Source organism: Vigna unguiculata, chromosome 1 (genome assembly GCF_037176805.1).
Source record: "Vigna unguiculata cultivar grain cowpea cultivar isolate G323 ecotype 2 chromosome 1, ASM3717680v1, whole genome shotgun sequence".
Taxonomy (NCBI): Eukaryota; Viridiplantae; Streptophyta; class Magnoliopsida; order Fabales; family Fabaceae; genus Vigna; species Vigna unguiculata.
This window is the reverse complement of record NC_140792.1, coordinates 22,357,062-22,384,085: the sequence shown is the minus strand read 5'-3', so window position 1 is coordinate 22,384,085 and position 27,024 is coordinate 22,357,062. Positions and strand designations below refer to the sequence as shown.

The window sequence follows — 27,024 nt, the reverse complement described above, 5'->3', positions numbered from 1 at the left end:
TTAAACAATATAGATATATGCCATAAAATATATAAGAATGAATGTATATATTTCATCTTTTTCCGTCACAAGTGGACAAGGGCAATTTCAAATATTGAAGATAAGCGAATAATCTCGAATAAGAGAAACTTTAACTACATTTTGGATAGAACGAATATATCTACGATCACCTAGAGGCTTAGTTTGTACAGTTGGATGTTAGAAGAAAGATTGGTTCTGCTATAATATCTGCATTTTAAACATTTAATGAACTTCCTTTTACCAAATGAAATGGGGACTGTAGCATTGTGCAACAGGTAATAATTTTTACATTGTTTACAAATGCCGAAATAATATGTTAATTAAACAAATTTGATAAATAGAAAGTACAACCTTCCCATCTCCCACATCCACTGTATATCATTGGTCAGGCACTCTTGTCTGAAGCAGAGTTGAGATAGGATATCACAAGATCAGCTGCTTGCCAACCTGAGGCAATTGATTTGCCAACTGAGAGTCCTCCTTTGAAGTTACCTACGAAGTTCATCATTGTTGGCTTAAGAATTTAGGGTGCATTTGAAAGAGCTTATTGCAGTTTATTTGTCTACTGTTATGACAAGATCTTGGGTAAATGTTTGCAAGAACTTACAATTATTGCTAAGTTCTTCAGAACAACTTCCATTTTACATGACAAATACTCATTCAATAAGCACTTAATTAAGCTGTTGTTTTACTCAGATGGGCATTAAAAACTAATGCTATGTGTATGTTCTTAACCTATTCCGTATAATATTATATCTACATGAATGCATAAAAAGGTTGGCACATAACATTAGCATTTGCGACTTAACACGAATGCACAAGTGGCTTCACCAGACTTCAAATGGAATTTTAGAAGGAAAAGATCCAATCAGTTACCTGCAAAGAAAAATCCAGGAAGATCTTTTTCTATCTTATCAATTGCTTCAAGAACTGACCCATAGTTACGTCCATACAAAGGAAAGCCTTTACTCCAGTAAAAATGACTGTCATTGAGCATTATTTAGAACTTACAAGGATAAAATATAATATAAAAGAAAATTAATGAAAATAAACTGAAGACATACTTAACAAATGTTGGTTCCCCCTCTGCTCCCAACAACTTTCTCAGGTCAGAAGTAACAATTTTTTGAAGTTCATCACTACAGTAAACAAGCAAACTAACAATTAGAAAGATATAAAAAAAAGACAAGTCAACAGGAGACTATATACGGTTTTTGACATGTATTACTATACCAATATATCTATTGTCACTGCTAAGTTAATATAATTTATTGAATAGGAGTTGAAGATAAAAATTGGTCGAAAAGGATTGACAAGGTATACTCATGATTCTGGTCAGTAAAATATATGATTACAACTACAGTAAAAGTACGTTGAAGCTTGAGCCAGTTCCCTGTTTTGGGTTCCGCCAACGAAAGTGGTATAGAGATAAAAATCACTAGGTGCACGATCTGGAAACATCATAGAGGAAAAAAGCGTACCTGTTGACAAAGATACTTTAGCAGTTACATCAAAAAATAGTTATGACCTAATTTAGATATTTTCAACCATAGACACATGGAAACGTTACCAAGTGTTTTTAAACCATTTTGTCTCTCTTTAGAAGGAACAAGAACTCCAAAACCCTCCAAAGGTCTCTTTACATTCTCCTTTCTGAAGGCAGTAATCATGACAGAGATTGGCACATAGCTTATCTGCAACAGGGGTTGTGAGATGCTGTTTTAAAAACAATAACTAATAGAATGTAAAACTATTAATTCGGTTTATTTATTTGATGTCCCGTAAAAGATAAGCAAGATAACCTTTAAGATTCACAAACAAACTAATTTTACGTGGCTATAGCTTTGCTTTGACAACCCCTTTTACATCCTTATTAATGGTGCACTTAGGCCTTAGCATGGGCCTTATATTTGCAAACAAATAAATTTTGAAGTAAATAATCAAACTCCAAGTCAAGTTGAAATGGTAATACCTCGGGAAGAAAACTAAGTGGAAAGGGACTGCTCCTTTTTGTAATCTTGATATCCTTGATATTACATAGAGGAGCCTATATTATTATCACACAAAACAATCAGAAGTTGTTGGTATTAGTAACTAACATCGTGATATATGTTTCACTGAAGAAAAGTGTAAGCTTCGAAATAAAACTTCAGAAATTAACACAACAAAAGAATCATATCACACCTTTAGAAAAGGAAAATAATGTTGCAAAATACCCCAACTTCTGAATAAATTAGTAGATTACAAATAGCAAATTTGTAAGAATAAATCTACGACCCTGCTTTCCATCAACAGAGATTGTAGCACAATTGTAACATATTATAAGTCAGAGTTCACTTAAATTATATTTATAATTAATTTTGAGCAACAAGAAATACCAGGTGACATTAGCATTGATCTACAGAAATTAGTACATTACAAACAAAGATGCATTCAGATAAATAGCGATACCACTTAATAATTAATTGCAAGAACTTGAAGGTTTCTGTTGAGAATAAAGAAAATAGGGATTGAAATTAATCTCCCTTGTGTATAAACCACACATAGGGTAATCTATTTATAATAGAGAGAGGTACAAGTAAAAAGAGTAACTGAAAATAAAAAGATTAAATAGAAGATATTGTTTGATATTGTGGTTATCAATATCTAACAATATCTTAATAATATCAAACTATATCTAACACTCCCCCTCAAGCTGGAGCATACAAATCGTATGTGCCAAACTTGTTACAAATATAATCAATTCTAGGCCCCCATAAAGACTTCGTAAAAATATCTGCTAACTGACCACTTGAGTTAACAAACTCAGTCTTGATGTCTCCAGACATAACCTTTTCCCGAACAAAATGACAATCAATCTCAATGTGTTTGGTCCTCTCATGAAAGACAAGATTAGAGCTAATATGAAGGGCAGCCTGATTGTCACACACAAGTGTCATTTGAGTAATATCTCCAAATTGTAACTCTTGAAGCAATTGCTTGAGCCAAACAAGTTCACAGGCAGCTGAGGCCATAGCTCTATATTCTGCTTCTGCACTGGATCTTGCTACAACACTCTGTTTCTTACTTTTCCACGAGATCAAGTTACCACCAATGGAGACACAATACCCAGATGTAGATCTTCTATCAGAAGGAGATCCTGCCCAATCAGCATCTGAATAGCAAACAACTCTTGTATGGTTATTAGAACCATATAACAATCCTTTTCCAGGAGATTTTTTAATATACTTCAAGATGTGAATGACTGCATTCCAATGATCTTCACATGGAGAATTAAGAAATTGGCTTACCACACTGACTGCAAAGGAAATGTCAGGACGAGTAACGGTAAGATAATTCAATTTCCCAACCAATCCTCTATACTGCTCAGGATCAGATATAGGCTCCCCCTGATTTGGTAGAAGTTTAGTATTGGGATCCATGGGTGTATCAACAGACTTTGAACTCATCAATCCAGTTTCCTCCAGAATATCCATGGCATACTTTCTTTGAGATATAACAATACCATCATTGGACTGTGCCACCTCAATACCCAAGAAATATCTGAGTTTGCCAAGATCTTTGGTCTGAAAATGGTGACAGATATGTTGTTTCAACTGAGAGATGCCATGGTTGTTACTCCCTGTAAGAACGATGTCATCAACATATACTATCAAGTAAACACATCCAGCACTCAAGTGTTGATAAAAAACAGAATGATCTGTTTCACACCGAGTCATACCAAATTGTTGAACAACATTGCTAAACTTTCCAAACCAGGCCCTAGGAGATTGTTTTAGGCCATATAGTGATTTGCGAAGACGACATACCATCCCAGAAGACTCCCCCTGAGCAACAAACCCAGGAGGTTGCTCCATATAGATTTCCTCTTGCAAATCACCATTGAGGAAAGCATTCTTAACATCCAGTTGATAAAGAGGCCATTGTTTAAGAGCAGCCATGGCGATAAATAAACGAACAGAAGCCATCTTTGCCACGGGGGAAAAAGTATCTCCATAATCCAACCCAAAAATTTGAGTATAACCTTTGGCTACAAGACGAGCTTTGAGGCGATCAATAGTACCATCAGGTCCAACTTTGATAGCAAACACCCACCTGCAACCAACAACAGATTTCCCAGACAGCAACGGGACCAGTTCCCAAGTTCCACTATTATGAAGAGCACTTAATTCATCTGCCATGGCCTGACGCCAACCAGGATGGGCTAAAGCGTCACGGACAGTTTTTGGAATGGTCACAGAAGAAAGAGAGGAAAGACATGTATAAAAAGGTAATGACAAGCGATGATAACTCAAAGCAATATAATGGGGAGAGGGATTACGGGTAGAACGCATACCTTTTCGGAGGGCAATGGGAAGGTCAGACTCAGGTGTCAGAGCCGGAGGAGACAGAGTAGTTGGCACTGGAGTGGAGTCACATGGTGGTGGTTGTGATTGATTACGGCGACTATAAACCTGAAGAGGTGGTGGAGGAGCAGGTGACTGTGGAGCAGGAACCGAGGGTGAAGAAGACACAGTAAGAGGGTCACAAACATGGTAGTTAGAATCGTACGATTCGTATCGCGATACGGTTCAAAATTTTGGTCCAACGAAACGTATCAGTAGATGAATCGTTTTTTGACTTGAATCGTATTCTGAATCGGATGAATCGTGTAGGAATCGTATGATTCCCGATTCAGTTTCATTTCAGCCGATTCTGACACGTTTACACTTCCCCAAAATATTTCTCAAAATACACATCTCACGACACACTACCTACACGCTAGTCAGACCTGCTACTCACACCGGATGAGCATCACGCAACATGCAATACACATCGAAAATGAAAAAACCCAAACTGAAGAGTCACATTTGGAAGGATATTTGGTTATAAATTAAGAGGGGAAAGAAATATGAGATGCATAAGGTGGAGAAGAAGCAGTGAAAGAGAAAAGAAGAAGCAGTGAAAGAGAAAAGAAAAAGTATAAAAAACCTGACTGCCCGTGAAGAAGAAAGCACCGCGTGAAGAAGAAAGCCCGAAAGCATTTTGAACAGGTTTGCTTTCTGCTAAAATTTTTTCTGCTCAAATGCTTTTCGCGTAAACGTCTTTTGCCCAAATGTTTTCTGCCGCTAGCTTTTCATATACTGCTTTTTATGAAGTTTCTAGATTTTTAATTTTAATAATATTTAATTTAATATACATCAAATCAACCTTTTATTTCACTTTCGGAAACCTTCACACGTGACCTCTTGCTTTACGTTTTTATTTTTTTGTTTAAATTCCATCTTTTTAGCATAAAGATCAGAATCTACGTTTCTTTTTCTTTTTCAAATAAAATATGTTTTATACTTTAAAATAATTTAGCATAATTTACGTTTCTTTTTCATAGTTTACTAAAACATAATTAATCTTTAAAATAAAGTATACGTTTTATACTTTATATTTTGATAGTTCCTTTTATATTTTTTTTATTCTGAATGTTAATTTAAATTTTTTTATTCTGAATGTTAATTTAATTTTTTTTATTCTGAATGTTAATTTAAATTTTTTTATTCTGAATGTTAATTTAATTTTTTTTTATTCTGAATGTTAATTTATATTTTTTTTATTCTGAATGTTAATTTATATTTTTTTTATTCTGAATGTTAATTTATATTTTTTTATTCTGAATGTAGAATTAGAAAGAGTATGTCTCAAACAAAGAGAAAGAAAGAAATAGATATTACATGGAATCATTGTGAGAGTGTTCCTCCTCATAGACTTTTAGTTAAGTGCAAATATTGTTCACATACTTGTTGGGGTGGTGTAGCAAGAATGAAACATCATCTTGCTGGAACAAAGGAGAATGTCATTGCTTGTACATCTGTTCCTGATGATGTTAGAGAAATGTTTTTGAAGTTATTAGAAGATAAAGAAAAAATAAAAGAAGCAAATCGGGTAGACTGTTTTGAAGAAACAAATATTCAATGTAGTAAGAAGGGGAAACAAGGAGTTGCAAAACAGACAACCATAAATGAAATGTTTAAAGATAGAGAGTTGGTGATTCAAGATATTTGCAACTGCATATATGGGAATGCTTTGCCATTTAATTTGGTAAGAAGCTCCTTATTTACCCAAATGTTGAAATCTGTTGGGGAATATGGAAAGGGTTTAAAGCCTCCAACTTATCATGAAGTTAGAGTATCTTATCTGAAAAAAGCGGTTGACAATATCCAAGCTAGTTTGGAGAAATATAAGGTTGAATGGCAAAAATGGGGATGTACTTTGATGTGTGATGGTTGGACAGATGGAAAAGGGAGGTCTCTTACCAACTTTTTAGTTAATAGTCCAAGCGGAACAATGTTCTTAAAATCTATTGATACCAGTAATGTGATCAAGGATGCTAAACAAATGTTTGAATTGTTAGATTCTGTGATTGAAGAAATTGGGGAGGATAATGTCGTGCAAGTTGTGACAGATGGTGCTTCTAATTTTGTGGCAGCAGGAAAGATGTTAGAAGAGAAGAGAACTAAACTATTTTGGTCTCCGTGTGCAGCTCATTGTCTTGACTTAATTCTTGAAGACATTGGTGAACTTCCAGTATTTTACAATACGATTGCAAATGCAAAAAAAGTCACAACTTTCATTTATAGACACACATGGGTCCTAAATTTATATAGAAAATATTCTAAAGGAAAAGAATTAGCTCGACCAGCAGTCACAAGATTTGCAACTGCTTTTCTAACCCTTCAGTGTATAGCACAACAGAAAAATGCTCTTCGAGGTATGTTTGTTTCAGAAGCATGGACAACTAGTAAACATGCTAGTAAGACTGAAGGTAAACAAGTAGTGAGCATTGTTTTATCTGATGTTAGATTTTGGAAATCTATCCAATATTGCCTGAAGTGTGTCACTCCACTTGTAAAAATACTAAGGCTTGTGGATGGAGACTCAAAACCAGCAATGCCATATATTTATGAAGCTATGGATAGAGCTAAAGAGCAAATAGCTGCAAATTTCAAGAATGAAGAATCTCGTTATAAAAAGGTGTGGAAAATAATTGATACTCGTTGGAATTTGCAGTTACATAGACCTCTTCATGCTGCTGCTTACTACCTTAATCCTAAGTAAGTAACTAACACTATACTTTCTTAGATTACAATTTCATAACTATAACACTATACTTCTTTTTTATATTAGATTTCATTATGACAAAAACTTCAATCCGGATGAAGAGGTTTCATATGGTTTGTATGAGACCATAGAAAAAATGATCCTTGATAGAAGGATTAGATTTCAACTTGATCAACAACTTGATAGATTTAAGAAAGCCCAAGGATTATTTGGAAGAAGCATGGCAATTGACACTAGGGATAAGAAGCAACCTGGTATAATTTTTTTTTTTTTCAAGATTTTATTAAAAGCATAATTTCACAATTAAAAATGTTAGTTTTGACATTGCAGCTCTTTGGTGGGAAAGTTATGGTGTTAAAGGTAAAGAGTTGCAAAATCTAGCAATGAGAATTTTAAGTCTCACTTGTAGTGCTACTGGTTGTGAAAGAAACTGGAGCATATTTGATCAAGTCCATACCAAAAGAAGAAACCGCTTGGAACAACAAAGATTAAATGCTCTTGTCTTTGTTAAATATAATCTTCAACTTGAAATGAGACAAAAGGTTAGAGAAGAGAAAGGAGATACTTATGATCCTATATGTCTATCTGATATTGAATCAGATGATGAGTGGATTACTGAAAAAGAGGATCCTTGTCTACCAAACGATGTTTCATGGATGGATATACATGAATCTTTTACTCTTGAAGAGGGAGCTCCAAGCAAAAAAAGGAAGAGGGGTCCAAGAAACTTAAACATAAAGGGAAAATCTACTACACCAGCAAATGATAATGGAATTGAAGGGATGGTTGAAGAAGTTGAGGAAGAGGATGAAGAAGATGAAGATGAGTTGCCACAGAATGTTATATTAGATGAAGAAGATGATCTAAGTGACATTGATCTTGGAGATGATGAATGAAAGAATAAAATTTAGATGTAACATTTAAATTGGAGATCTTGATTTAGTTATAATATATGATATTTTTAATGTTTTTTATTTATCATGTATCTTACGATTCAAAGTAAGATTCGATTCACGATTCAAAAAAATTCACAAAACGATTCACGATACGAATCTCAATTCGATAACCATGGTCACAAACAATAGGAACATTAAAGGTATTACAAGAGTTGTCAGGATTGGATGGATTCAGAGGTGAAGATTGACTCTTAAAATAAAGGGAGAACTCATTAAAGGTGACATCTGCAGACACAAAATAACGGTTAAGAAAAGGAGAAAAACATTTGTATCCTCTTTGTGATCTTGTAAACCCTAAGAAAACACACTTATGTGATCTAGAAGAGAAAGCTTGTCAAGACCAGGACTAAAATTATGAACAAAACATGTAGATCCGAAAACTCTTAAAGGTAAGGGATGAAGAGGTTCATGAGGGAATAAAATGGAGTGAGGTATGTTATTCTTTAAAACCGAAGAAGGCATACGATTAATGAGATAACAGGCAGTAAGAATGGCATCACCCCAGAAATGTTCAGGAACCTCGCCATGAATTAAAAGAGTGCGAGTGGTTTCCATAAGATGTCTATTTTTACGTTCAACTATACCATTTTGTTGAGGGGTATAAGCACAAGAAGTTTGATGCAGAATGCCGTGAGAAGCCATAAATTGTTTGAAAGAATGAGAAAGATATTCACGGCCATTATCACTACGCAAAACTCTAATAGAAACACCGAACTGAGTTTTAATTTCATTAAAAAAAGGTTAAAAGATATGAAATAATTCCGAACGATGTTTCATTAGAAATAACCAAGTGCATCTGGAGTAATCATCAATGAAAGTAACAAAGTATTGAAAACCTAAAGTAGACTTAACGCGGCTAGGACCCCAAATGTCAGAATGAACCAGGGCAAAAGGGGATGAAGCATCACGTGTGACACTACGAGGAAAAGAAGTACGAGTATGCTTGCCTAATTGACAAGACTCACAATCCAAATGAGACAACTTGGACAAGGCAGGGACAAGCTGTTGTAACTTGGCAAGGCTTGGATGACCTAACTGAGCATGAATAAGAGAGGGAGACTCCATAACTGCACCAATGTGTGTAGAGGACGGAGATGATAAAGACCATGAGACTCATATCCTGTGCCAATCACCTGTTTCGAACTCCGGTCCTGTAAACAGACAGAATTGTTGGTAAAAGAAACAACACAATCAAGAGAACGAGTTAGGCGACTGATGGACAACAGGTTAAAAGGAGACCCAGGGACATAAAGAACATTATCAATGGTTAAAGAAGGAAAAAGTTTAACAGTGCCAACATCATGAGATGAGACTCTAGAACCATCAGCCAGTGTAACAGAAGGTAAAGGATTAGTAGAGGATAAAGAAGAAAACAAAGATTTGTTACCAATAATATGATCAGTGGCTCCTGAATCAAAAACCCAAGGACCAGGAGAAGAAGATTGAGTTAGACCAACAAAAGATGTACCTGTGTGAGCAACAGATGCAGTGGAACTAGAAAACTGTTGATACTTATACCATTTGAGAAATTTGTTGTACATAACAAGTATATCGGATGAAACAGAAGAGATTTCAGAACTGAAAAAGGCAGCGGAAGACGCCATGGAGGAACTGGAAGAGACGCGGCTTTGAATGGCGTGTGAGGGACGATCAAAACTGTATGGTCGCCGGTCGGAACTAACACTCCGGCGACGACGACTCGGCAGCGACGGTGGTGGCGACTCCGGCGACGGCTCCGGCGACGGCTCCGGCGGCGACGCTGGCGGCTCCGGTGGCAGCAGCGGCGGTGGCGGCAGAGACGGAGGCAGCGACAGTGGAAAAAAGAAAATAACCTTAAGCTCTAGATACCATGTTGAGAATAAAGAAAATAGGGATTGAGATTAATCTCCCTTGTGTATAAACCACACATAGGGTAATCTATTTATAATAGAGAGAGGTACAAGTAAAAAGAGTAACTGAAAATAAAAAGATTAAATAGAAGATATTGTTTGATATTGTGGTTATCAATATCTAACAATATCTTAATAATATCAAACTATATCTAACAGTTTCCATTGAACAAAATTGTTTATTTGGTTCAACCTTTTCATGGCTGTGACAAGACGAATAGCAATGAAACGATATTGCCTTTTCTCTTTTTTACGAAACGTTCTTTTGTTTAGTTTATCCTACTTTTTATCTGATTTCAAACTTTCATTCACATGAACACCAGCTCACATATTATGCAAATCTTTGCCTTACTTAGGTTCAATTTTAGTCATATACTCATGTTCACATATTCAGGCAAAACTTTCAGTGGCTACATCTTAAGATCTAGTGAAAGAATGGAAAGGGATAAAGGAAGACAGCCACACTAACCGTCATGATTACTGCATCAATATCTTGAGTGCTTTGGTTAGAAACACAAGTAATAGACCAGTTTGGTGATGAGGAACTTTCATCATGACCATAAGCTAATGTCAAAACCTTTGAATTTAGTTTGAGGTTCTCTTTCCCAAGCTCTTGGCACAGTGTATCTGTTAGTGTCTGTGCTGGATAACATCATAAAGATAACAGCCAAAGGAGATCAAACACAGCACCAGATTCTTCAGACGAGATATATTTGTACAACAATTCAGTACCTGCATCCCACCCTGGAAAGAAAATGAACCACGCTTGTGTTTGTTCTTTTTTAGTGTAGTCTTATTTTCTCCAGTTCTTTCCTTTTTGTCAAAAAACTTAGATTGCAATGCCCCGGCAATAACGGAACCAAACCTGAAAATATAGAATATCCACCATGAACTATAAAAATATTATACCTTACATTTCTAAGGAGACTACCCCACAACTCCTACACCAATTTACTTGAAAAGAGCAGAATGCTCAGTTGTCTAAAGAGTGATGGTTCAACAATGTTGAAGATCCTATATCAACTAAGAATATGGTCAAGTTATAGTATATAAGTGGATGCAAACCACAACCTGTAAGCTAGCCTATTTTGTGAGGTTAAGTTAGTCTTAAAATCCATTTCCTAAGATAGTATTAGAGTCTATCTTAGTGATGTTTGTTGGGCCTATCACATCACTCACTATTAGGACACTATCAGACTACCTACAAATATTTGGATATCCAACATTGATTAGAGATATGACCAAATTATAATCTATAATTACAAACCCATATTGCGAGGTTAAACTACACTTCCTTAGAAACAACTTTTGAATCCAATGCTTATCACTAGACTAAATGTTGTACCTACTAGTCATGGCAGAGTCCCTTACCCAAGTGCATAAGCCCAAGTGTCAGTTTAATTTTACAACATATAAAAGGAATGGTATCTACTTGAAATAGCAACGTTGTAGCAAAGTCAATTTTGACATAGATGTGCCATGTTCATCAGCATGTAGTGGGAAATATTTAGACAATTCTTTTATCTATAATAAATTATCATAACTACAAGTTGTATTCTATAAGAGATCAGACATCAATTAATTTGCAAACAGAGAGAAGTAAATGGACCTCCACACTGAATATTAAACATATATATCACGTAAAATATCAACCAGATTGAAATTATAAATTAAAAAAAATACAAACTGTTAAACTATAATAAAGAGAGAGACATTGAACTAAAATTGTGTGTTTTTGAAACAACATGAATATTTTATTTATGTTGAGAAAAATGAATCAATGCAATAAATAGAGGAGACTTGATATCCTCTAATAATGAAGATATGATACAAAAATAAACAAAAATATCCTAGTAATTATAATATTCCTCCTCAAGCTGGAGCATATAACTCATGTGCCTAGCTTGGTGAATATGTTAGCAAATTAGTAGAATTTACAAATTTAGTTGTGATGTCTCTAGACCCCATGATTTTTCTTATGAAATAGTTGAGAGCATCAATCTTTATCTACTATTCACGTTCTATAGGAACAAATTCAGTAAATGGAGAGAGATGGGATTTGTAGCACAACCCACTTCACCACAACCCGAATTCAGAAACCCAAGTGGTAGTTAAACCCGCCCATCCTCTCAATACTAATAATATGGTGAGAAAATGAGAGAGAATCTATTCTAGAGGTTTATGAGACATTTAAAGACATTTTTTTCTTGAAATTTGGAAAAAAGTACTAATAATAAAATAACTTAAGGAGAGCCAGAGAACAGTCATGCATGAGGGCCCATGGATGGTGGTTTGCATTGGTATTTGGATAGTTGGCGTGGCGTGATCCTAACCCTATGTGTGGCAGAGAAAATATTGGGCACCAGAAACTTCACTAGAAAACTCTACAGAGGCTATGCTGGAAAAAATGAACGCAAACATGGAAGAAAGGTTCACCAAAAAACATATGCTACAAAGATAATGAATCTACTAGGGCAACAGAGTTTTGAAAAAGACTATGAAACTGTGTTAAACTATAGGAAAGAAAGAGTCAGTAAGCTTAAAAAGCGTGTTTTTGAGACATATGGAAACTTTATTTTTGTTGTAACAAAGAAGAATTAACAAAATAAATAGAGAAGATTTGATATCCTATAATAATAAAGATATAATTCGGAAACAAATAAAAATATGTTCCAATAGTACATATATAGTCTAGATATTCTTAATCGAATAGGATATGTTCTTTATTTCTATAATACTTGAACTATGTAAGGAAATAAAAAATTATTTTGTTGATAAGAGTCTCACCAATTACATTCTTATTGTCTCCATTTGTAATAATCAAATACTTGAAAATAAGGAAATAAAAATATGCTGAAATGAATAGAAAGATTCTGAATTTTTTTTTCTAATTATAATAAAAATATTGAGAAAATCTTTATCCTAATAATATGCTATTCACAACAATTATAACAGAGAGCATTAGACAAAATAATCTAAGAGTGCTAAAAGAAAGTTACAGGCAATACCTCTTTTCCAAATTCCACAGCTCTGGGAAAAAATGGCGCATCTGTTGGAGAGAGATTAAAACAGGTAATTTAAAGACAAAAGTTAGGACAACTAAAAGTATTTGTTGACGCTATCTGACTTGTAAAAGATTTCAGGGGGAATTTACCTACCTTGAAAACTAGTTAAAATTACAAGATAAGAACAATCTAAAATTTTGGTATGACTAGGGTCTTTGACCCCAACACCAATAGCACACATGCTATCATACAGTTCATGCGTTTGATCGCCAGTAGGACAACAGTATGATTTCTCTTTCTCTTAGTTTGAGCAGCCTATATTCCCCATATCCTCTTAATAGGTCATAGTGTTAAACCCAATACATCAAGCATGATTTGAATAGCCGACAGAAAGGGGAGTTGGGCTAAAACAAATTTGTAGGAGAGGCAGGTGGTTAGTAAGAAAGCAAGGGAGGAATAAAGGGAACACGGTAAGATATAAGGGGAAGACAGGGAATGTGAAAGAAGAATTTGGTATAGGATTGAAGATGGTTGGCCTTGAAGAGCTAGGCGACTTACTGTTCTTTCAAGTCTGTAGTTACTACATTTCGAAAACCAAAGTTAACTATCCTATATGATCATCCAATCAAATTAAACTTCTTTTTTGTACCAAAATTCAAACTTGAAGGCATGAAATATGAAATAATGTAGAAATGAATTCATTTATGAGAAATAACTCACAGAAAGTGATTCAGGATCTGTTGCACTGGTGCCTCCAACAAAAGGATCAATCAGATAGTCCACAACCTTCAAATAGTTTTGTTAGAATAAGGCATATAACACTCCAATCCACACAATAAATATTAGGTTAGATTACTCTTTTGGTCCCTCTTTCTTTTAATTTGTTCAACTTGATCACTAGTGTTTAAATGTTTAATGTGATCCTCCAATTCAATGTGCCTCTTTTTGTTTGATTGTCTTTCGAACAACATTAGCCTAGTCTTATACGACAGTAATGCGTGGAAAACAAAGGCAGAATGGACTATATTACATATATTTGGACAACTAGAGGACCTCAATGAACATTTTTAAAATAGAGAGACGAAGTTGAACAAACTAAAAAAAAAAATAGAGGGACTGTGAGTGTATTGCCGATGCACGAGAAAATATAGTTGACAAGCTAAAATAGGACATTGTAATTAATTACAAGTGTGCTGTTAGAAGGTGTTTGAAGATTCTAGAGATCTTTTTGTAATTGCTCCATTAAGGTTAGAGTATAAGCTGATGTAATGTTTCAAAAATTAATTTAATAAAATCTTCGCATTCAATTTATTTTTTTCAAGTTGGTATTTTAGCAATAACTTTAAATTTCATTCAATTTAAAGTAATCATTACTTTAAGACAAGAGTTCTCTATGTATAAAGGTTGATATCCTGTTTCAAAAATTAATTCAATAAAATCTTATCTCATTCATTTTAATCTTTTTCAAGTTGTAGTTTGACCAAAATATCATGCTTGAAGATGTATGAAATTTGCAAGTATATATCATGTTAGTCACAAGAAGAAAAACAGCCAATCAATGATGGCTATTGCAGTGTGGATTATACCTCTTTCCCAAAATGACGTTGAAAGAACCCTCTAACACTGCAAGAAAGAAAGCAGAACAAAAGCTACAGATATTACTTCTTACGATATCATAAAACATAACAGAGTATAGTTTTCTTGAACTTGGATGCCATCAATTGAGGTTTATTGAACCTTTCCTCAGAATTTTCATCACGCACATTAGAGGAGACACTTCTTTTCCACAAAAATGGTTCAAAAATGACCTGGATCTGCAAATTTAGAAATTTAAGTGGACAAGTTATCCTCTTGAATCTGGATGAACGAGTAGGTTTGGTTGGCTACATTTTGAAGGGGTAATGAATACCACTACCAGTACCAGAAAAAAAGGAAAAAGATAAGGAACAAACAGCATGAAAAAAAATCTCTCATTTTCCCTTATGATTAAATTAATCCAAATTCCAAAATACTTTTTTTCTAGTTTCAGAGTTTGACCATCAACTTCGTTGAGTACATCTAATGGCAGATTCCCATGTTTGATATTCTTAGCAGAAGATCTATTTCATGAACAAGTAAGTTTTAGCATAGTAAAACAAGGAAAAGTACATTTTTAACGTACAAATAGTTCAAGAAATTCTCATTTTCCATATTCTTAGTAGAAAAACTAGTAGAAACCTTGACATGAATTAAAAACTCATACAAATTTGTGCAAATTAGAGTGAACAACCTCTTACTAAATTTAGTAGGATATGCAAAACTGCAAGGTTAGAAGTTCCTCATGGACAATTGTTCAGTATTTTAGCAATAACTCATACAAGTTAACTCTTGCGCAAAAAAGAGTAGGCTGTTGCCTTGTAAGCCTTTTTTTCCCCACAACAAATTGGTGTCAACACAAAATGACTCACCGAAATGTGATAAGAACTCTCATAATATGTCATTTTGGCTTGGAGATTGGACCATTCAAGATCCCACTCTAATACAAAAGTGAAACAGAACTAGAAAAGAAAAAACATATACATATGCTGAGACAAAACTAGTCATAATTCTCAGCTAATTGTTATTTCAAAAGCAATGAGATTTGGCTGTTGACATTGTATGCTAATAATGTCAAAAATCCATCACAGACTCCGTACACCATTTCATACATCATGGAATATTTGGAATTTAATAATTTAATATACTTCGTTTTGAAAAACACACATTTTGAAAGGATTAGTGGTAATATAGGTCAAGGAGGACAACACTATTTAATACTTTGAAAATATACTTTGCTTTGAAAAGCACACATGTTGAAAGGATTAGTGAAAAAGGAAGGAGGATAGCACCCCTCTTGTACCATGTTGTGAAGAGAGCACGAAGGAATATAATGAATTTCATGTCAGTTACAAATGAGTATTTTTTATTTATAGTGAAGAGATACAACAATAAGAAACAATTGAAAACTTGTATTTCTAGCATATGTATTAGGGAATGGGAGGGTGATTCAACTTGCTAAGGACGACAATTGGCTCTACCTTATAGAGAATGTTAAAAGGATGCATACCACTAAGAGTCAAATTCCTTTGCCTTTTATGTCAGAAACAAATCTTTCCAACATAGAAAAAATCTGGTTATACCACCTTCGTTTACATCATCCATCATTCAGTACCCTAGAAATTATGTTTCCTAATTTATTTCAAAAAGTTGATAAACAAATGTCTCATGGTGATACTTGTGAATTTGTCTTGAATAACGTGAACAGAGAAAACAGAGAGAATGAACTGAATGTATTTTATTACATCACACATTGAATCATATGAGAGTTGGTTTATTATACATGTCTGTAACTGACAACTGTCATACATTGACAGATGTAGCTGCTATACACTTGACAGTTGTAAAAGAAAATAAAAGAGATGCACTAGAAGTTGTACAACACAAAATGACGCATACAAGCCAACTATAGGTAACTAAAGTATACTAACAATTTGCGAAGCACAAGCATGTTGATTTTCCCTCTAGTAATAATAGAATGATTGTTCCCTTTGCATTAATACATAGTAATGTGTGAGGACCCTCTAGTATTCCTAATCTATCTCGGGCTCATTGGCTTGTCATATTCATTGACGATTACACTAGAATTTCATGGGTATTTCTTTTGAATAAAAAAAGTGAAGTGAGCCTTGTTTTCAAAATCTTTATCTAAATGGTTAATAATCAAACATTAAAAGAGTCTGTTTAGATAATGTCAAAGATTTTTTCAACCAAACATTGTCCTCTTTCTTCAATGAACAAGGGATAATTCATGAATCTTCTTGTACAAACACCCGACAATAATATAGGGTTTGCAGAATGAAAAATTGAGCATCTAATAAATGTAACTCAAATCTCTCTTCTCCATAAAAATTGGTCAGTCATCTGCCTTCCAAATTTTTCCTAGACTTAGACAACAAATCATCTTGCACCTCGATTCTTTGGCTATGTGTCCTTTGTGCATGTTCATCCTAATCATAGGGGGAAACTTAATCCTCGAGCTATTAAGTGCATATTTATTGGTTACTCACCTACTCAAAAGGGATACAAATGTTACCACCCTCCAACAACACGATTCCTTGTGTCTCATGATGTCACCTTTGATGAAAATGCACAATATTTTCAACCTTAAAGCTCATGCATTGAAGATAAGGATAATTCATTCGTGATAGAAATCGTCACTTTTAAGAAATTAAGTACCATTAATACTCCACCATCTCTTGAGTCTAATACTTCACCATCTACTAAGTCCAATACTATTCCTTCTCCTATTCACTCTCCTCTTTTGAAAAGCCCAAAGATTATTGGAAAACAAACTCAGAGTGTTATCCATCCACTACAATTATAGTCACAAAGGTCTATTATTCAATTGTCTGAAGTCCATGAATTTAAACCAATACCCGAAATACCTGTCATTTAGGGAGAATGGAATATGGGAACCATTGAAGTTTAGGAACGTCCAATAGCAATAGCGAGAGGTGTTAGAGCATGTACTCAAAAGTAAATGTACCCATTGTCACACTTTGTATCTTATGACAAACTATCCAGTAATCACTAAAGCTTTCTGGGTTATCTAAATACTATCATTATTCCAAAAATAGTGAATAAGACAATGAATAGTAAGGACTAGAAAAATGCTATGAAGCTTGAAATGGTTGCTTTAGAAATGAACAAAACTTGGGAGTTGCTGGATCTACTTAAAGGAAAAAATCTTGTTGGATATAGGTGGGTATTTACTGTTAAATACAAGGCAGATGGGACATTAGAAAGGCATAAGACAAGGTTAGTAGCTAAGGGGTATACTCAAACAAATGGGATTGAGTATCTTGAAACTTTTGCACCTATTGCAAAAGTGAACATTGTTAGAATTTTATTGCCTCTAGCAACTATCTATGGAAGGAGTTTGAGCCAATTTAATGTCACAAATGCCTTTTTGCATAGCAGTCTTGATGAAGAAATATACATGGAGGTCCCATCGAGGCTTAAAGCCGAGGAGGGAAAGGTGGGTAAACTAAGGAAGGCACTCTATGGATTGAAGCATTCTCCTAGAGTGTGATTTGGCAAGTTTGCGACTGTAATGAAGACCATGGGTTACAAGGTTTTGAGAATAAAGAAGATAGGAACCGAGGGTGAAGAAGACACAGTAAGAGGGTCACAAACAATAGGAACATTAAAGGTATTAGAAGAGTTGTCAGGATTGGATGGAGTCAGAGGTGAAGATTGACTCTTAAAATAAAGGGAGAACTCATTAAAGGTGACATCTGCAGACACAAAATAACAGTTAAGAAAAGGAGAAAAACATTTGTATCCTCTTTGTGATCTTGTAAACCCTAAGAAAACACACTTATGTGATCTAGGAGAAAGCTTGTCAAGACCAGGACTAAAATTATGAACAAAACATGTAGACCCGAAAACTCTTAAAGGTAAGGGATGAAGAGGTTCATGAGGGAATAAAATGGAGTGAGGTATGTTATTCTTTAAAACCGAAGAAGGCATACGATTAATGAGATAACAGGCAGTAAGAATGGCATCACCCCAGAAATGTTCAGGAACCTCGCCATGAATTAAAAGAGTGCGAGTGGTTTCTATAAGATGTCTATTTTTACGTTCAGCTACACCATTTTGTTGAGGGGTATAAGCACAAGAAGTTTGATGCAGAATGCCGTGAGAAGCCATAAATTGTTTGAAAGAATGAGAAAGATATTCACGGCCATTATCACTACGCAAAACTCTAATAGAAACACCGAATTGAGTTTTAATTTCATTAAAAAAAGATTGAAAGATATGAAATAATTTCGAACGATGTTTCATTAGAAATAACCAAGTGCATCTGGAGTAATCATCAATGAAAGTAACAAAGTATTGAAAACCTAAAGTAGACTTAACGCGGCTAGGACCCCAAATGTCAGAGTGAACCAAGGCAAAAAGGGACGAAGCATCACGTGTGACACTACGAGGAAAAGAAGTACGAGTATGCTTGCCTAATTGACACGACTCACAATCCAAACGAGACAACTTGGACAAGGCAGGGACAAGCTGTTGTAACTTGGCAAGGCTTGGATGACCAAACTGAGCATGAATAAGAGAGGGAGACTCCATAACTGCACCAATGTGTGTAGAGGGACGGAGATGATAAAGACCATGAGACTCATATCCTGTGCCAATCACCTGTTTCGAACTCCGATCCTGTAAACAGACAGAATTGTTGGTAAAAGAAACAACACAATCAAGAGAACGAGTTAGGCGACTGATGGACAACAGGTTAAAAGAAGACCCAGGGACATAAAGAACATTATCAATGGTTAAAGAAGGAAAAAGTTTAACAGTGCCAACACCATGAGATGAGACTCTAGAACCATCAGCCAGTGTAACAGAAGGTAAAGGATTAGTAGAGGATAAAGAAGAGAACAAAGATTTGTTACCAGTAATATGATCAGTGGCTCCTGAATCAAAAACCCAAGGACCAGGAGAAGAAGAATGAGTCAGACCAACAAAAGATGTACCTGTGTGAGCAACAGATGCAGTGGAACTAGAAAACTGTTGATCCTTATACCATTTGAGAAATTTGTTGTACATAACAAGTACATCGGATGAAACAGAAGAGAGTTCAGAACTGAAAGAGGCAGCGGAAGACGCCATAGAGGAACTGGAAGACACGCGGCTTCGAATGCGGCTTCGAATGGCGCGTGAGGGATGATCAAAACTGTATGGTCGCCGGTCGGAACTAACACTCCGGCGACGACAACGGTGGTGGCGACTTCGGCGGCGGCTCCGGCGGCGGCCCCGGCAGCGGCTCCGGCGGCGGCTCCGGCGACGACTCCAGCGGCGGCGCCGACAATGGCGCCAACGGCTCCGGTGGCAGCAGCGGCGGTGGCGGCAGAGGCGGAGGCAGCGATAGCGGAAAAAAAAAAACCTTAAGCTCTAGATACTATGTTGAGAATAAAGAAGATAGGGATTGAGATTAATCTCCCTTGTGTATAAACCACACATAGGGTAATCTATTTATAATAGAGAGAGGTACAAGTAAAAAGAGTAACTGAAAATAAAAAGATTAAATAGAAGATATTGTTTGATATTGTGGTTATCAATATCTAACAATATCTTAATAATATCAAACTATATCTAACACAAGGAAAGCCAAGGTGACCATACATTGTTTATTAAGTATGAGGGGGACAGGGGGTGTTATTGCACTAATTGTCTATGTAGATGATAGGCAGATTGAAATATTTCTTGGCCATTGAAGTTGCTCATTCCCATACATAAAGTATTTTCATCTCCCAACAAAAGTATGCGTTGGATTTTGTTGGAATAATTATTAAGTCTACTTGTTAGTGTAGTCAGTGGGACTAAAGTAGGCAATAGTGTGTTAGGTTATCTCTAATTATTGCTTGTAGTTGTGTAGCTAGCAATCTAGGGCAGTCCCTTAACCTTCCATCTCCGTATTGTATCAGCTCTTAATCTATATAAACACATGAACATGAGAAGGGTCCTTTAGGCCCTCTAGAAATATATTTCTCTGTTTTCAATCTCAAGTGATTTATTTGCTAAAATTGTTAAATTAGGATGCAAACCAATAGAGACACCTATTGAACAAAATCAAAAACTTGGTGAATCAACTCAGGATGTAGTTATGGATGGCAATCTTATCAAAGGTTGGTCAACAAATTGATCTACTTGTCTCGCATGGTCTTCTAAAAGTGGAGTTTTAAGAAAAAATCAACCCCACAAAGCCGAATTGTAGAGTGAGGATTGCACCCACTTATATATTGTGAATTGGTCGTATCTCTAGTCGATGTGAGACTTCCAACACACCCCCTATCCTAACAAGATTTCTTAGACATTCTATTCCACCCACTATCAAGCCACTAACGAACCACCCACTAATTTTTAGTCTCACGCACGAGATGAATATCCTCGGCGAGAAGGGATGTATTGGAAGTCTCACATCGACTAGAGATAAGGCCAATTCATAATATATAAGTGGGTGCAATCCTCACCTTACAAGCCGGTTTTGTGGGGTTGAGTTAGGCTTAAAGCCCACTTTTCTAACAGTTACAATCAATGTTGAGTCTAGGTATCAATATTATTCACTTAACACTAAAAGATTACATGTTTACAAGTGTCAACTTTCTTGAAGAAACTCATTTATTCTCTTCCTCCTCATAAGATGTTAATTATGTCCAACAAATCTTCTCGAAGCCTTTAGTTGAGCCATTTGTGTACCCTACTCTTAACAATATTCCAGTGTCTTCGAATAATTCAAATTCTTCTCATTAGCCCAATTCACCCAAACCATCTCCTCTTCCTCTTTTCACTTCCCAAATACCGACTCCAATGACTGGTCAAATGTCAAACAGTGAGTTCTATTCATCAAGTCCTTCACCATCAATCTGTCCTGCTAACAGAGATTACAATTGGCCTATTGTCATTCGAAAAGGTACTCGTTCTACATGCAATCCTCATCCAATTTACAATTACAATTTTCTAAGTAATCATCGCTTATCCCCTTCCTCTTGTTATTTTATCTTCTGTAAATCTTCCATTCATGGTTATCAAACTCACGAGTTAACTCGAACGAGTTTACATTCCTAGACATGGCTTCCGAGTCAACTCGGAAGCAAACTCGCTTTCGAACTAAAATCGGTAGAATCAAATGTGAAACCGCTAGAATTGTTCTAAACCGCGAGTTTGTAGAGATTTCGCGAGTTCGAAAGGGAACGAATTTGAAGCCAAAACAAAGTCGGTTAGAGGATAAACATGTGCCCTTGCGTCACTCTTTGTGGCCATTCCGCTCGCCATCGACCATCATCTCACCGTCGTTCTTGGTCGTGTCACTGTCGCATTGTTTTCTGTGGCCATCACACTCGTTGTCGACCACTATTTCGTCGTTATCGTCAGTCACGTCTCCCTTGCTCATTGGGTACTCTCACTTTCTCGTCGCCCTCTATATTGTGTTTGTATAAGTGAAAATTATTTCACTTCTCCTGTTAAAGCCACTGTAACACCACTGTTTGCTTATTTACTTTTTATTTTTAGAATTGTTCACTCTACACATTGTAGCAGTCCTATTTGCTTATTTATTTTTTAAAAAGAGGCTTTCACTCTAGACCCTGCATAGTTTTTTTGTTTTTATGTTTATATGTTTATTTTTTAATTTTGTTGTGAAAAAATAAACTAGACCATTATATATTATTAGAATATTATATAGACACTTTAAACATTTAAGTTTTATGTTTTATAATATTTGTATAAGCTTATTTATTTAAAGTACATTTAAGTTATATCATTTTGTGGACTTATTTTAATTAGAATATTATTTATATAAATTAATTTTTTTTTTATGTTGAAATAAACTCTTACAAGTTTACTGTTCGAGTTTACTGGACTCTCACAAGTTTACGTAAACTCTCGAGTTTGACAACCTTGCTTTCATTACCATTCCTAAAAATGTGAAAGAGGCTTTTGATCATCCTGGATGCAAGCTCTTGAACATAATGATACATGAGACTTAGTTCCTCTTCCACCTGGACAGAAAGTTGTTGGTTGTCATTGGGTTTACACCATTAAAGTTGGGTGATATGGTGAAGTTGAGGCCTTAAAGCTAGATTGGTGGCCAAAGGATATCCTTAGACTTATGGCCATGATTATGGTGATACGTTTTCTATCGTAGCCAAAATGACTATTGTGCATCTCTTCTTTGTCATGGAATATGTCATTGGTCTCTCCATCAATTAGATATAAAAAATGATTTCCTTCATGGTGACCTAGAAGTGGAGATTTATATGGAGAAACCTCCTTGTTTTGTTGCTCAAGGGGAGTATGGCTTGGTTTGCAAGTTACATCGGTCTTGCTATGGTCTCAAAAAATCTCCTCGTTCTTAGTTTGGAAAATTCAGTCATATTTTTCAAACTTTTGGAATGAAACGCAATGAAGCATACCTTTCAATTTTTTACTATAATACCTTGCCTGGAAAATGAGATTACTTAATTGTGTGTTGATGACATAGTTATTACAAAAAATGATGATACTAGAATCTCGCAACTAAAGGAACGCTTATGTAATCATTTTCAGACCAAAGATCTTAGAAGTCTCAAATACTTTCTACTCATTCAAGTGGCTCAATCGAAGGAAGGCATTGTAGTTTCTCAAAGAAATGACCTTGGATTGAATTTTTTTTTCCAAGCTTGATACATACAATTTGTATGCTCCAGCTTGAGAGAGAGTGTTAGAATATGTATTATTGGAAAACTATTATATGTTGTACCTATGAGTTGTTGGCATTACTTAGTAAGATATTCCTAATATAATTTTCTTTTATAAATAATAAAGATCAGTTGAGAGATAATCAATCTCTTAAGCTCTTTTGCTCATATCTCTAGCATAATTAACTCATATCTCTAATACCATAAATCTATGATTTTGAGGGTAAGCAGTTGTAAGTATCATTAATGAAATAGAAAAGCATTTAATGGAATGAAAAAATTTGAAATATCAATAAGCTGGAAGATCCTTGGACATGAGAGAAAGAAACCTTTGATTGTGCAGAAAGTAGTTTACTCTTCAGTAGTGCAGCAGGATTTGTTGGTACCTGATATCAAAAGTTACCATATTCTATAATTATTATGAGACAAATAGAGCTGCAAAACATGAAAACCCAATCAAAAAGTTCAAATAATTTGAAATAGAAAAACAAAAACCAATATTTTAGAAAAAGACAAAAGTTATAGTATATACCAGCACTGGTGCCCCATTTTTCACAATATAGCGCTTATGCTGGGATAATGGCTGTGACAGTAAATAAATCTCAATCTTAATCACAACTATAACAAATATTTAAACTGTGAATAGACCTATCACCAATAGTCTTAAATTTCCAAGTAAAACAATAAAATGGAGATTACAGTTCAACAAACTAAAGCTCTGGCGACTCAAAAATATTATAAAGTGGTTAACTGTGGAAGATAAATGAAAGAAAATTGCTTTACAAAATCGGGAAAAGATATTCTTAGACATTCCGTTTTCTAAGCTAAAAATCCTTACAAATTGCTGCTTTTCTTGAAGTCCAAGAGCATCAATAAGACCTTTAACCTCAATTTCACTTTCAGTCTGCACTAGATGAACAAAACCTCAACATCAATAATAAGAACTTTTACTATAAGCATATATTGAATAAAGGGAAATTTAAATATAAGCCCATGATACTTAAGTCATTTTCAACTTTTATATATGAAATTTATGTGTAACACATAACACTGCAAAATGTTTGTTATATTGAAAACATTAAATATGGTTAGCCTCAACTTCTCAAAGTTCATGTGAGAAGCAAGTGCCTTAAAACCATGTGGATGAGTAACTTGTAAACTTGGTCAAGTCACTTTTAGGATTCTCAAGTTTCAAAGAAAATAATTTCTCTATCATTCACTCTCATTACATACATTTGATATATATACATACATTGATTAGATAAATTTGGAATAAGAATTGCCTATTCGAGGAAACAAATCCCTAAGATTGAGATTGATATGCTAATAATATAATCAAGATACAACCAATATACAGAATTAAAAGCAACATGATTCAATTCTAAAACTTCTTAAAATATCTCAACAAGGATGCTAAAACTTACAGAATTTATTTTTCACTCTAACCAAACCTCGGGTAGGTTGTGTAACAAAATGGTATTCTTGTAACAACGTTGAAAATAGAAAAAACACCAGAAGGGTGATTAGAAAATTTTCCAAGACTAAATTACAAATTCTCCTCCTCCAATTTGAAGATCTCTTTAAAATAGCACATCCATGATAAACTTACCATTGTATTTGCTCCCTCATCCCAAATAAGACCATCCCGAGAAACACTTCTCAACCTCCCTCCAGCTCTTCCTTCAGCTTCAAATACAGTGACATCCAGACCATGTGATTTCAGTTTGTAAGCGGCAGCAAGCCCACTTGATACCACCATACAAAAGTTAGCGAGACTTTATCGTCATGAATATTTAAAATGTCAAATACACCAGTGATTAAAAACTTTATCATGGAGGATGCAGGCACCTCATGCCATCGTCAAATACAATAGACCATAAAATACAATCAATCATCCTATTTCAGCCATATAGCACAATGAAACAACAAGAAATAACATCATTTCATTATTCCATTAAAATTCTTTTCCTCACACACTGCTTCAATTCAACATAAAACCATCGTTGATGGAATTCAAAAATTTCCCAGCACATGATAGGCAAGGTAAACTTAAATCCAGCCAAGACAACAATAACAATTCATACTTCCAATCAGACGAAATTAAATAAATAAATTCAAGTATCAGCATTCGGCAGCAACCAAATAATATATAGAGAAAAAGAAAATACAAACAAGGACAAAGTCTAGCTAGCAACACACTTTTAAATACACATTTGGACACAGTCTCTTCAACACGCTATTTTAAGGTGAATTTCATATAATAATAAATATAAAAAATGTATCACTGGCATTTCTGAAAAATATGTAAGAAGAACTGAATTGATAACATCAAGAAGTGACCTCACCTTACCCCAGCACCAATAACAGCAACTCTTTTTACGGACCCTGCAGACCCAAAAGTACCAAGTCAAGGTTTTGAAAAATCTAAGGAACCTAAAACACATTTTACACTAAATTAGTACACATTCTCTGATTTTTGTCTGGTTTAAGAATTGGCAACTCAACTGAATACGAAACTATAGACAAATATTTAAACTTAAATTTCCCGCAATGGTAATTATGATTATAACCAAAACGGAGATAAATAAGAGAAATAAGATAGCTTACTTGGGTTATCGTCTGTTGCAGAGGAACTCATACTCTCTTTCACAATGTGCGGGCGGAGCTTGGGGTTTGGTGGGTGTGAGATTGTGAGAGCTGAGAAAATATGATCAAAACGATTTCATCCCTTTGTTTCATGTTTTCTTTTCTTTTATCCTTATTATTATTACTATTACTTTGATTATTTGCTGTAGCAGTAATGCGGGTTCTGGTAGTCTCGCTTTACAATAAAATAGTTTGAAACTGCACTTAAGCACTTGTTTCTCTTTGTGTTTTTCGTATTAATTTATTAAATTAAAACATATTTAAATGATATTATTAATAAATATTTTATATATTATTATTTATATTATTTTTATTTTAGTAATAATGTATTTTAATGATGATGTACATAGTATAAGAAATAATTTTAATAAAAATTCAAAAAAATTTATATTGAAATTTAGAAAGATAATTAAAAGTTTAATTAGAAAAATCAATTTATATATTACTTTTGATGTATCTGAAAAGGATAGTTGTCTTATAAATCTTTTAAAAAATTCTAATAAATTTCAATATTCTAATATTTTTTAATACACTGCTATTATTATTGTTTGTATATAATATATTGACATTTTTTGTATAATTATAGGTGATGTGTTTTAGAATATCATAATAATATAATGACGTTTTTTATATAGTTATATGTGATGTATTTTTTAGAAGTGGAGTAACATTTTCTGAAAATATATTAACATCTTGGTTAAAATTATGTGAAGTTGATAATGTAATTTGTTATGCCCTTTCATTATAATATATTTATCATATAGGTTTTTATGTATAATTTAATAACAATAAATTACTTTATACTAATATGTATTATTGTTTACAAATTTAACTTAATTAATATTTTGAATAAATAAATATAAATATTTAAAATATTAAAATATTTGTTAGAAAAAATATGGAGGCATGGTTAGGGTCGACATAGGGCTTTCGGAGTATTTGCTGGAATCATGTCCAAGACCTCATATTAGTTTCAGATCATAGAATAGGAACTATTTTTTTATAGCTTTTGTAATGTTTATGTTTTGACTTGATCGGGCCTTTAGTCGTGTTGGGTTTTTTGGTGTTTTGGCCCATAGTATATAAGTCTTGTGAGACACATTTGTATTCAGATTTAAGTTTTATGAAATAGTGAGTTTTCTCTCAAGTCTCAAGG

At 34.4% G+C, this 27,024-nt stretch overlaps 2 protein-coding genes across 4 annotated transcripts; one reads left to right on the top strand and one right to left on the bottom strand.

The window, feature by feature from the left end:
- Nucleotides 1-229: 229 nt before the first annotated feature.
- HEMG2 (Flavin containing amine oxidoreductase family) lies at nucleotides 230-25,988 on the bottom strand. 3 transcript variants are annotated; one of them, XR_014993327.1, is made up of 18 exons: nucleotides 25,830-25,988; nucleotides 25,568-25,607; nucleotides 24,832-24,967; nucleotides 24,061-24,126; nucleotides 23,755-23,805; nucleotides 23,552-23,608; nucleotides 14,701-14,777; nucleotides 14,550-14,586; nucleotides 13,684-13,749; nucleotides 12,967-13,007; nucleotides 10,691-10,823; nucleotides 10,428-10,595; nucleotides 1,994-2,068; nucleotides 1,592-1,715; nucleotides 1,377-1,502; nucleotides 1,086-1,160; nucleotides 898-1,004; nucleotides 230-513 (listed from the first exon to the last, which is right to left on the bottom strand). XR_014993327.1 is itself a non-coding variant. In XM_028082552.2 (18 exons), exons 1-18 carry the CDS (start codon nucleotides 25,858-25,860, stop codon nucleotides 407-409), a joined length of 1,500 nt encoding a protein of 499 aa, XP_027938353.1. In that variant the 5' UTR covers nucleotides 25,861-25,987; the 3' UTR covers nucleotides 230-406. The 3 variants fall into 3 exon arrangements, 2 of the variants coding, with proteins under 2 accessions (XP_027938353.1, XP_085526644.1); XM_028082552.2 differs by having other exon boundaries at nucleotides 1,394-1,502; nucleotides 25,830-25,987; XM_085670518.1 differs by lacking the exons at nucleotides 230-513; nucleotides 898-1,004 and having other exon boundaries at nucleotides 1,088-1,160; nucleotides 1,345-1,502.
- Nucleotides 5,564-8,105, top strand: LOC146888772 (uncharacterized). Its single transcript, XM_085670520.1, has 3 exons — nucleotides 5,564-7,106; nucleotides 7,180-7,367; nucleotides 7,444-8,105. Exons 1-3 carry the CDS (start codon nucleotides 5,689-5,691, stop codon nucleotides 8,007-8,009), a joined length of 2,172 nt encoding a protein of 723 aa, XP_085526646.1. The 5' UTR covers nucleotides 5,564-5,688; the 3' UTR covers nucleotides 8,010-8,105.
- Nucleotides 25,989-27,024: the final 1,036 nt, after the last annotated feature.

Excerpts from the sequence above, each read along its gene's own strand:
- HEMG2 (XM_028082552.2), bottom strand. The coding sequence starts at position 25,860 with ATGAGTTCCTCTGCAACAGACGATAACCCAA. Across the intron at positions 1,716-1,993 it reads CACTTAGTTTTCTTCCCGAG|ATAAGCTATGTGCCAATCTC; the intron begins GTATTACCATTT and ends CCCCTGTTGCAG. Across the intron at positions 1,161-1,393 it reads GAACTGGCTCAAGCTTCAAC|TGATGAACTTCAAAAAATTG; the intron begins GTACTTTTACTG and ends TGTTTACTGTAG.
- LOC146888772 (XM_085670520.1), top strand. The coding sequence starts at position 5,689 with ATGTCTCAAACAAAGAGAAAGAAAGAAATAGATATTACATGGAATCAT. Across the intron at positions 7,107-7,179 it reads GCTTACTACCTTAATCCTAA|ATTTCATTATGACAAAAACT; the intron begins GTAAGTAACTAA and ends TTTTTATATTAG. Across the intron at positions 7,368-7,443 it reads TAGGGATAAGAAGCAACCTG|CTCTTTGGTGGGAAAGTTAT; the intron begins GTATAATTTTTT and ends TTGACATTGCAG.